This window comes from Scheffersomyces stipitis, chromosome 1 (assembly GCF_000209165.1).
Source record: "Scheffersomyces stipitis CBS 6054 chromosome 1, whole genome shotgun sequence".
NCBI lineage: Eukaryota > Fungi > Ascomycota > Pichiomycetes > Serinales > Debaryomycetaceae > Scheffersomyces > Scheffersomyces stipitis.
In genome coordinates this window covers 2,307,442-2,318,563 of record NC_009068.1, presented here as the reverse complement: position 1 = coordinate 2,318,563, position 11,122 = coordinate 2,307,442, and the positions used below count along the sequence as shown (strand labels likewise).

Sequence of the window (11,122 nt, the reverse complement as noted above, 5' to 3'; positions counted from 1 at the left end):
ACAGGAACGAAATATTCTATAGGATTCAAGTTTGCAGCTACTTTTTACAGGAAAGTTTGTGCTGGTGGAGAAGAAAGCCTGATTTTTCAAGCATTGTATTTACTACAAGAGTAAGTAGTCCGTGATGATTTCATTTATACCTTTCTTTTGTTCGTGAGATTTCCCAAATGCTTGTCCAACAAATAATCTCAATGTCCTATTGGACATCTAAGATTCAGACAACATCAAACAAAACTGAATAGTTCAAGTCAATATTACAGATATTTAATTCTAGTTGTATTTTCAGATTGAATCAAACCCAATGAAACTGATCAACGGAATCTTTGAGTACTACCAAATAGAGTATATAGCTACTGCTTGATTTTACGTTTTTCAACAAATTATTGCAAAATTTGATTGCCGTGGTAAGAAGAGTGGAACCATTCATTAGATTTGTACTTTTCCGTACTCATTATTGAAGTTGCTTACTGGAAGGACGTATGGCCTCCAAGATTAAAAGAGCCATATTTCGTATATTGCAAACTTACAGATCAGGTGATCAAGCAAATTGAACCTGTTGGAAATTCAATCCAAATGTCGTATAATGTCGCTGTGGTACGACATTGATCCTACATTATATTCCATCAACTTCAAGAATGTTTAACGAAGTTGAAGGCTTAGCCATATGATGTAACTGCGATGGTTGGTCCTACTTGGTATGGGTCTAGATGTACATTTCCCGACCAAGTTGATCCCATTTTGGGCAGTTGGAATCTCGTGAAAATTTTTCACATTCTCGCCTCGAGAATTTGTCTATATATTTAGCTAACAGAATTTCCTAAGGAACCTAGAAGCCTCCTAGGAAGTGAGTCAAATCTGAGCTTTCATAGCAAGCTGTTAATGCAAGGGATTTCAGTAGAAACAACTTCGACGTAGCCAGCTTAAATATTAAGCCTAAAAGACTTAAGGATTCAATATACAGTATCGAGATCCAAACAGAACCCGAACTGCGGCTCTATTTCGAAACAATCTTTGTACGAATTTGGCAAATGTGCAGTACCTACACACTTCTCAACGGGTATTTTTTTATCTTATCGCTTCCATACTGTACAGACTTATGAATCACACTTTTTTTGGCCTGATGAATCATCCTTGAGATTGCTAATCCGTGGCATTACAAATATATTCAACTTTTACCTTCCTTATTCAGAACCATTTCTTTCCCTTTAAACAATAAAGGAATTCATAGTCAACCATCTCTTACTTACATATTTGCAAGTTTGGATACTACGCTGTCAGACGCCACCCTGTCTGTCACACTTTTCCGTTGCTTATATCCGTTTGCAGAGGTAATACTCCTCGATCGAGTTTCAAGGCACCAAAAGAGCTTTGGCACACCGAATACACCTGCTTCAGGATAGCTGATTGGCATAAACAGATTCTTACGAGCTTGGCTGGCATTTTCACCAAATTCTAATCATTTGCCCCCTGGTCCGTTTACTTTGTTGTGTTCATTTACACACAGGTTTTTTAAGAATCCCTTAGTTGCACTTTTTCCGGCTTCGCTTCTTATCGGAAAGGGAGAACACATAAGTTTATCTATAACAGGAACGTAGGTGTTCACGCTTTCGTTACTGCCTGATTCAGATAACCACTGGTTGACGCGTGCACACAAGTGAACACAAGTGAAGTCTCCGACTTAGTACGTGTCGCAGGGATAATAGAAACTTTATCCAACCAAAAGGATCTGCTCATCTAGATATTGGGTATTCTGTTAGACTCCGCGATTGTATTGGGGAATTGTCTGTCATAGCAACAATTTGGACTTACATATTCCTATAAAAGGCACTCCAATTCGATTTCAATGTCATCTGCATCCACTACACATTCACAGAAGCCGATGGAAAACATAGGAACTTACACTATTGGACCTGAAATAGGTAAGGGCTCCTTTGCTACTGTCTATAAGTGTATTGACAACAAGACGCATAAGGCGGTTGCAATCAAATCAGTTGTTCGTTCGAAGTTGAAGTCCAAGAAGCTCATAGAAAATTTGGAAATCGAAATATCTATCTTAAAGAGTATGAAACACCCTCATATTGTTGGGCTACTAGACTATAAGCAAACATCTTCCCATTTTCACATTGTCATGGACTACTGTTCTATGGGTGATCTTTCATACTTTATTAGAAAGAGAAACCAATTAATCAAGACTCATCCTGTTATTTCGTCACTTTTAGAGAGATATCCTTCTCCAGAGGGTTCTCATGGTTTAAATGAAACCTTGGTAATCCATTTTCTAAAACAATTATCATCCGCTCTCCAATTCTTGAGAGACAAAAGCTTGGTACACAGAGACATTAAACCACAAAATCTTTTGTTGTGCCCCCCAATGCATTCAAAGCAGGAATTTCAAGATGGAAACTATGTTGGTCTATGGGAACTTCCAGTTTTGAAGATAGCAGATTTTGGATTCGCTAGATTTTTGCCTTCTACTTCAATGGCAGAAACATTATGTGGATCTCCATTGTATATGGCACCTGAAATCCTTAGGTACGAAAAGTACAACGCCAAGGCAGACTTGTGGTCCGTTGGAGCGGTTCTCTATGAGATGACTGTAGGAAAACCTCCATTTAAGGCCGGCAATCATATTGAATTATTGAAGAATATCGAGAGGGCGAACGACAGAATCAAGTTTCCATCCGCAGCACAGGTGCCAGAAATTTTGAAAACTTTGATAAGAGCTCTTTTGAAATATAACCCAACTGAAAGGATATCTTTCAATGAGTTTTTTAATGATGCGATGATTACATCCGATTTGTCGGGCAACGATCAACCATTAGAGACCTCTAGTATGGACGAAAACTTATTTATCAGTGAGTACATTTCTCCAATTAATCCCTCACAAAGGTCGCAATATATACAACCGATTGCAGCGGCCATATCAAAGGCATCAGAATCAATTACAAATCCTGCAAGTGACAAGAAACGTGTTTCTTCATCTTCTAGTTTTCAAAGAGATGAGGAGATAAAGCAAATTATCAATGAAAATAGCCCGGGCCCGGAAGCATTGTCACATTCTATTCAAGCCAATAACACGGCGAGAAATGATAAACTTCTTACGAGAAGAAACAACGACGATTTTATTTTGGAGAAGGACTACGTAGTCGTCGAGAAAAGAGCAATCGAAGTAAATGCCATAGCTGATGAACTCGCCCATGCTGGAAGTGGAGCTGTTGCAATAAATCCTCGTAAGGGTGGTACCGCAACGGCAGATCACAATAAGACCAGATACCGGAGAGCATCTCTGAATGGCAGCCAAAGAAGACCTAGCTTTGCAGAAAGAAGAATTTCTATTTCTATTTCTCCACTTAGCAAGGCTATTGGCCTAGCTTCGAACAGATTATGGGGCGTTTCAAATGTTGAATCTAGCAATATATCTACGGGTATCACCGCATCAGACGATGCAGAGTACAGCTCAGCAAATGGAACCTTTTCAACTGTTATTTCAAGTCCCAATTTTGCGAACCATCTTCTTTTGCAGAGGCTAAACTTACCTACTTCAACGACTGTTTCCAATGCAACGTTTGCTGTAAATGCTTCCGATCGCCAGAAATTATCGGTTGACGATGAAGTATTGCGTAGACTAGAGTCCCTTGCAACAAAAGCACACGCTGTTAACTTGTTTGCGGATGTAAAATTTAGTCAGTTGATACCCAGTCCTCCTTCTTCTGATGGATTGGATGATGACCTCCTCCATCAGAATGATATGCTACCACCAAAGATAATAAAATCAATTAGTGAAGAGGGAGTGGCATTGTATGTGAAAACGCTTTCTTTGTTGGCGAAGGGAATGGCCATAGCTAGCGAATGGTGGTATAGTCAGAATGAGCAGGGAGACAGCACTGAAGAAAGCATTAGAAAGTCTTGTGATTTGCAAACTTCTGTTAGAATCAATGAATTGGTACAATGGATTAGGGAGAAATTTAATGAGAGTTTAGAAAAAGCTGAATTTATCAAGCTTAGGTTGGAAGAAGCCAATACAACCATATTTAAGGAGGAGGAGGATCAGAGTATGACACCGAATTGTTCCACAATTACCAATGGAAATATTGCTGGCAGCAGGGTTATTGCAGAGAAATTAATTTTTGATCGAGCTTTGGAAATGTCCAGAAATGCAGCCGTAAATGAGTTGGTGAAAGAGGATTTAAAAGGCTGTGAATTGGCATATAGTACTGCAATTTGGATGTTAGAAGCATTACTTGACGGAGAGCCAGGTTATAACAATACAGATGATACAGAACAAAAGCTTGATAGCGAAGACAAAGCAATGGTTGAAAAATTTATTGTCAGCATCGGAAATAGATTGTCTGTATTAAAGAAGAAGTTGGATTTGATCTGAAAATCAGATTATATTATTACTCTCAGTCTGTTAATGAGCAATATCATCATTTATTTATCTACTTTTTTTTCATGGGAGGATATAGTATTAGAAATAGGGTTTATATTTGGATAGGAAGCGAAATATTATAAATACTTTATATTAACATGTGAAAGCAACGTGTCTTTGTTGTGTGGTAAAAAATCTACCTAATGTGTTTGAACTGTTTTTGATGTCAGGGCCAACCAATTCACAGTGTTAGAAATGTATTCACAAGCCCCGTCCAAGTCCTTGGCCTTGTCCTTGCCGTAAAGAAAGGGAATAATCTTGTTGACACACAATGCATTATATATGTCTGACCACCTTCTCCATTCAAAATCTACTTGCTTTTCACCAGATTTATACGAGTAATGGCCATACATTCTATGGTTCATTCTGTTCATACCCTCATTAAGATCGTCGTTGTTCATGTAACTTATTGGGTCAATTTTACCAATATTACAATGTAAGGAGAATAAATCGATTCCCTTAATACTGCCAGTAAAATACTTTTCTTCGAGTTCCTTTAATTTCTCTTCTTGTTGGGTGATATTCCAATGCAATTTATTCTTTCTGAGATATTTCTGTACATTTGAATATTCCTTTTGCCATGTATTGTAATCTTGAATAGGATCCTTCTGTCCCATTGCCATCCCATGATACCCTTTTTTGTCCAGGTACCCAAATGTATGAATGTATCCCTTAACTTGATAATAGCTTGCTCCAGCTGCAACTGCAGCTGTCATAAAAGTATCTTTATCACCTTCTCCAATTTCTCCTAGTCCAAAAAGTTTATAATATACTTCATTACCGAAGACGTTGTAGTATAAAGAAAGAAGTATCATCTTTGCATGCGTCTTCTTGTTCACTAATAGCTGTCCCGACTCAGTTGATAAATCAGAACAAGTGCCCTTCAATTCATGGAAATTCTGCTCACCCTCTGGCATCAGACTCTCTTCAGAAAAAAGCGGGAATCGGTGCCATCTAGCCCTTGTATTCTCGACAACACTTACGTTAGCGATATCGTAGAAAAGAGGGGATACAGTTCGACTCCAGTAGTCTGGCCAGAGGATAAGACCATTTTTCTTGTAAACCTGTGAGTCAAACAACTTGTCGATATTTGAAACAACAGCATTGTCAGAATCAAGGAGTAGAACATGTTGAAACGATGAGATTGCCAAAGCTACAGCCTTGAATTGATAGCTTTTAAACGACCAATCTCTGACTACAGCCGTTCCTAACTTGACTGGAAGGATAACACACTTAGCATTCAATTTGGCTAAAGTGGTTTCGCAGAAGTCCTTTTCCTTTTCATAGTCTCCATAAGTAGGTATGACGACTTCTACTGGTAAATTGGAACCTGTATGTCTTATTTGCAAAATAGACAAATACGACAACCACGAGTAGAAACCACCTCCAACCATCACAACACCTCTGGAACCCTTTTTGTAGGTAGATGTATCGATATTGTTCGGCAATTGTTTAAAAATATTCAGGTGCTTCTCCTTTAATTGCTTCATACTGTCCTTTGAGATTTCGGCTTTTCCAAGAAGAGCTTCTTTCGTTCTACTCTTAGGTTTGAGTTGTTGGTCTTTTGGAACAATTCTAATTAGTTTTTGATCTTCTTCCAACTCAAATCTGTTGTTCTTAAAAATGGAGAAGACTTCATACCAAAATTGATGTGATCGACCTGCTTTGACCAACTCAAAGGTAGGCGTTCCAATTATGGAAGACTTTAAGATCTCATTAGATTCGATATCTGCTTCCTTTTGACTACCAGAAGGAATATCATTATCTTGGTCTCTAAATAAAGAGAAGCCAACGTCATAATCATCTATGTATGTCCCCAAATGTGAACCTCCTACGATAAACAAGACTGCTGCAAAAACAAAGAGAATCGTCTTCAACAGTATGCGTACAGACATGAGGCCAAGCATGTTGTTAAAAGCATTTTTAGAAAACGCGTAATTGGACCAAAACTAGTGATATTTATACATATATATTTACATTTACCAAATTCCAAATGTGTATGCTCCATGACAATTAGATTTAAGACTTGCATAAAGCACCAACAATATTTATGTAAATAGCGTGAGACTAAATATAAAATTCGATAGTTTACAACCGAATATGATTCTGCAACAGTACTTTTCTGTTATTAATTTTTGGAGAGGTTCTCCAGAAGATTCTAAACTTTGATATCCAACAACTTAATGTTCAGTAAGAAGGAATCACATTCACAGAAGATGAACCAAGGCTACTTTGTGCTTCCAAATGAAAATAGGTGTGCACAAAAATTAAAGATTTTGTTGGTGGCTGAAATTAGAATCAACACACGTGAACTCGCATGGACATATACTTGCATCTTGATCCCATTTATATTATGTACAACATTAAAGAGCTCTCAAAAAGCATGGAAAAATGGACATGACCTGAGATTGGAAAGACAGTAAATATGCCCGACTAATCTATAAACATCTCGTAGGTTATAGTACATAATTGTTCAGTTTTCGGTAGTTTTCTTGGGGTAACGAATGAAAGTGCCAAGCTTTTTCAAAACTTATTTTCGGATAACCGGATTTTATTTTTATATCAGTCAGCTAACAATTTGCAAAAAGAGAAGATCAAGATTCACATACTCAAGGGAAACTTGAAATCATACCCCAAAATGTGCTTTTCTCAATAGATTACACTACGAGCACACAATATTTCTAAGTTGAACATAACCTAGAGAGGGTATTTGATTGGGAGTTCATACTTCTATACAAAAGTTTCCCAAAAGTATAAAGCAAAGAATATTAGTGAACCCTTGTTTGTTACAGTTTTGTTTATTGATCAGTTAATGTAGACACTGGATTGCACAAATAATTTAGCACCACTGAAGACCAGAAAGGTAATGCAGCAGTTGCCTCATCTAAGGTGTTGCAAAATGATGAATAGAAATTCTTTTGTCCAAACACGACAACTAGAAAAACAGAATATAGGGATATTATTGTTTTCCGAGGAGGGTCACCTCGGATTATACGAAGACAAACACCTAATATTGAATGTTTACCCTCTTTGTTTAAAAGATATAGTAAAAACCAAAAACAAGTATAGGACCAAGATATATATATATATATATAATATATATATAAATTTCAACAGATTCATGTTTGCGATTGGTAAAACAATGTCGGAATTCCGGAAAGCATGAAGATATTGATTATGTAAATGGTTAATATACGACTAGTTTACAATACTGGAAATTAAGTTAAGAAAGACAATAGACCGAGAATCAGTACAAGTATACGGGGAATTACCTCTCAGAAAAGAGGTATAATATGATGTATCGCTATTGTCACTGTATACATGTTTATTGAACTGGCTTCTAACGTAATCGAATTGGAACACAGTATTGATAGGCAGGCAACCGGTAAACCTATCAAGCGTATTACGTTAAACTGCCAAGTACTAAGTTAGTACTAGAAACTGCTGGCAAAAGCATCGACGAGTTGAAGCAATCATTACAAGCAATAGATAATTATGTTACTAGCAATGACAACACCTACATTGATAACGCTATTTGCCCTATCGCTATACTTAAACCTAACAATGCAGTTCCAGTTATACTTCCACAGCAACTATGGCTGTGAAGATTTAAGCAGTCCCTTAACTACGGGAGCGGTGATTTATAATGCCAAACGCTTAACCTAAATTACAGGTACATGAAGGTTAACAATATATGGGAAAATCAAGAAGTATTCGTTGGTGATTCTGGTGACTGTGCTAGTGACACACAGACTCTTAACTTGAGGGGCGAACACAATGGTCGCTGGGTGTATGTACCATTTGTTATACGGGTCGCTCAGACTATTTAAGAGGGAGGAATTCGAAAAGCGCATAGGGAACAGTCATTAGGAGTATTTATCTGTGATTTTTTAAAAAGAAGAAAAAAAAGAAGAAAGGAACAAGGTGAGGTAATTATATGTACAGTCATTTCATTTTTTATTCGAAATAGTTATATCGCATGGCTATTCTGGCAACAAACATCACAAACCTTTCCATGAGTTGCTGGAATACAATGAAGGTTCAATGTCGTCAATGACGACATTGTACGACATTTGGATTGCATCCAAAATTAATGTAATATTTGATCGACTCGATACAGACCTCTGATCTTCAATTAAGATTCTCTATTCTTCAGAATATGAGTGACTCCACTTACAGCACAGGAGTTAAATCAGTAAACAATGACGATTATGAATATAGGCATTTATCAAATAGAAAGAATCAAGAATCACAAAACGAGAAAATCTTGGAAGAAATAATTTCTAAGACAGAATCTTTATCCATTAGTTCTCATGATAACCATGCCAGTATTTCCAGGGTCTTCACTATGTACATAAATCCTTTGGTGTTGACAGCCTTATCCGCATTTGTGCGATTGTATCGTATAGATGCATCGAATAAAGTGCTATGGGATGAAGCTCATTTTGGCAAGTTTGGTTCCTACTACTTGAAGCATGAATTCTACTTCGATGTTCACCCTCCGTTAGGAAAGTTACTAGTTGGTTTATCTGGTTACTTGTCAGGCTATGATGGAAATTTTCTGTTTGACAGTGGAATAGAGTATGGTGATAATTGCAACTACGTAATGATGAGATGCTTCAATTGTATGTTCAGTATATTGTGTACCCCAATTGCTTACAAGACTTCCGAGTCACTTGGCTTTAGCCAATTGACTACCTGGTTTATTTGTTTACTGGTTATTTTTGAGATGATATCATTGACATTGTCAAAATTTATTCTTTTGGACTCCATGTTACTCTTCTTTACAATGTTGGCTTTTTACTGCTTAGTGAATGTTCACAATGCTAGAGTGAAGAATCGGCTACTTTCGCGACAAGGAACAAAAGCTCTAATACTCACTGGATTTTCAATTGGATGTGTGTGTTCTGTAAAGTGGGTCGGACTATTCGTAACTTCTGTTATTGGTCTCTACATTATTTACGATTTATTGATTAAGTTCTACCAACTAATATCTACGGACCAACTTGGACTCAAAGAATATATTTTTCATTGGATTTCGAGAATATTAACTTTAATAATATACCCGTTTGTAATTTATTTGCTATGCTTCAAAATCCATTTCTTAGTGCTCAACCACTCTGGTCCAGGAGATGGGTCTATATCCACATTATTGCAGGCATCATTGGAAGGAAATAAGATTAAGCAAGGCCCACGATCGGTTGCCTTCGACTCACTTGTTACACTTAGATCTCAGGGCCTCTCCCCCAATTTACTTCATTCACATGATCATTCTTATCCAGAAGGTTCGCAATTGCAACAGATAACAACGTACGGCTTCAAGGACGACAATAATGATTTCGTAATTAAAGCCGATAAATTTCTTGAACGATCTTCAGGCGTAGTTGAAACTCTGGACACCCTACTTAAACATGGAGATACAATTAGACTCATGCACAATAAAACCAGATGCTTCTTACATTCTCAACCTATTCTGGCACCAATATCAGACAATCACTATGAGGTATCTTGCATATCAGAATTGGAGGTAAATGACTTCAGAAATTCATGGACAGTTGAAGTACAGGGCCAAGAAAAGTCTGAATCTCCTTTTTTCCAAAGCGAGAGCGAAGATGAAGTTCATCCTATTTCAACCAATTTTCGATTAAAGCACAAGCAATTGGGATGCTATTTGGCTACTACAGGGTATTCATATCCTTCGTGGGGATTTCAGCAGGGAGAGGTAGTCTGCAAGTATGCAATATTATCCAGGGACAAAACAACTTGGTGGAATATTGAAGACCATTCCAATAACAAGTTCGAGACACCTTCGGAATCATATGTGCCTCCCAAACCTAAGTTCTGGAAAGAGTTTGTGTTGCTAAACTACGGTATGCTTGCCTCAAATAATGCCCTTATTCCAGACCCAGATAAATTTGATAGATTGAGTTCCGAATGGTGGGAGTGGCCACTCTTACTTTCTGGAATTAGGCTTGGCTCGTGGGGAGCAGATGATGTTAAGTACTTCTTAATGGGTAATCCATTTATAACTTGGTTCTCAACTTTCTCCTTGTTGATTTTTATTCTTTATGTCGCAGCATGTGCGGTGATGCATCAAAGGCAAATCTTATCATATAGTGTTCTTGGAGAGAACTGGAATGAACTATTGATTCAAGGAATTTTCCCTTTTCTAGCTTGGTTTTTGCATTATTTCCCCTTTGTCGTTATGGGACGAGTAAAGTATCTACATCACTATGTTCCAGCACTATACTTCGCCATATTAGTAAGTGCATTCGTAATGGAAACATTCATAAGAAAGAGATTGAATCGTGTTATTGTATGCACAATCTATTTGATTGCATACATAATGATTATAGCATCTTTCTGGTACTTAAAAGACTTCTCATTGGGAATGGAGGGCCCGCCAAGCAAGTTTAAGAAGTTGAAATTTCTTTCATCATGGATGCTATGATGTTTGTGTTTATTGGGTGTTGACAGACTGTCTATCTATGTGTATGCTCAACTCAACCATTATGAACTTCAAAGCATACCAACGTTTGACCTTCAAATGTATATTGTCCAAATAGACTTCCAAACATGAGAAGCGCTATATGCATTTCATTTTTAACTTTTATTAAAGCAATTCATAATTGTTCTATAAGCATGGAGTATTATAAATGACATCATTCCTAGCACTGGCCTGGTGCATTTTGC

At 37.3% G+C, this 11,122-nt stretch overlaps 3 protein-coding genes across 3 annotated transcripts; 2 read left to right on the top strand and 1 right to left on the bottom strand. All coding sequences in view use genetic code 12, as the record gives it.

Annotated features, from left to right (window-relative positions):
* Nucleotides 1–1,879: 1,879 nt before the first annotated feature.
* ATG1 (Serine/threonine-protein kinase ATG1 (Autophagy-related protein 1)) lies at nt 1,880–4,381 on the top strand (the record flags this gene model as incomplete). Its single annotated transcript, XM_001386978.1, has 2 exons — nt 1,880–3,450; nt 3,526–4,381. 2 exons carry the CDS (start codon nt 1,880–1,882, stop codon nt 4,379–4,381), a joined length of 2,427 nt encoding a protein of 808 aa, XP_001387015.2.
* Nucleotides 4,382–4,569: 188 nt separating this feature from the next.
* Nucleotides 4,570–6,084, bottom strand: MNN23 (Golgi alpha-1,2- mannosyltransferase; the record flags this gene model as incomplete). Its single annotated transcript, XM_001386750.1, has 2 exons — nt 4,570–4,932; nt 4,990–6,084. Coding segments are annotated over 2 exons (1,458 nt in total), but the record flags the coding sequence as incomplete, so codon positions are not given.
* A 2,558-nt stretch (nt 6,085–8,642) lies between these two features.
* Nucleotides 8,643–10,880, top strand: PTM6 (protein mannosyltransferase; the record flags this gene model as incomplete). Its single annotated transcript, XM_001386977.1, has 1 exon — nt 8,643–10,880. A coding segment is annotated over one exon (2,238 nt), but the record flags the coding sequence as incomplete, so codon positions are not given.
* Between the last annotated feature and the right edge of the window lie 242 nt (nt 10,881–11,122).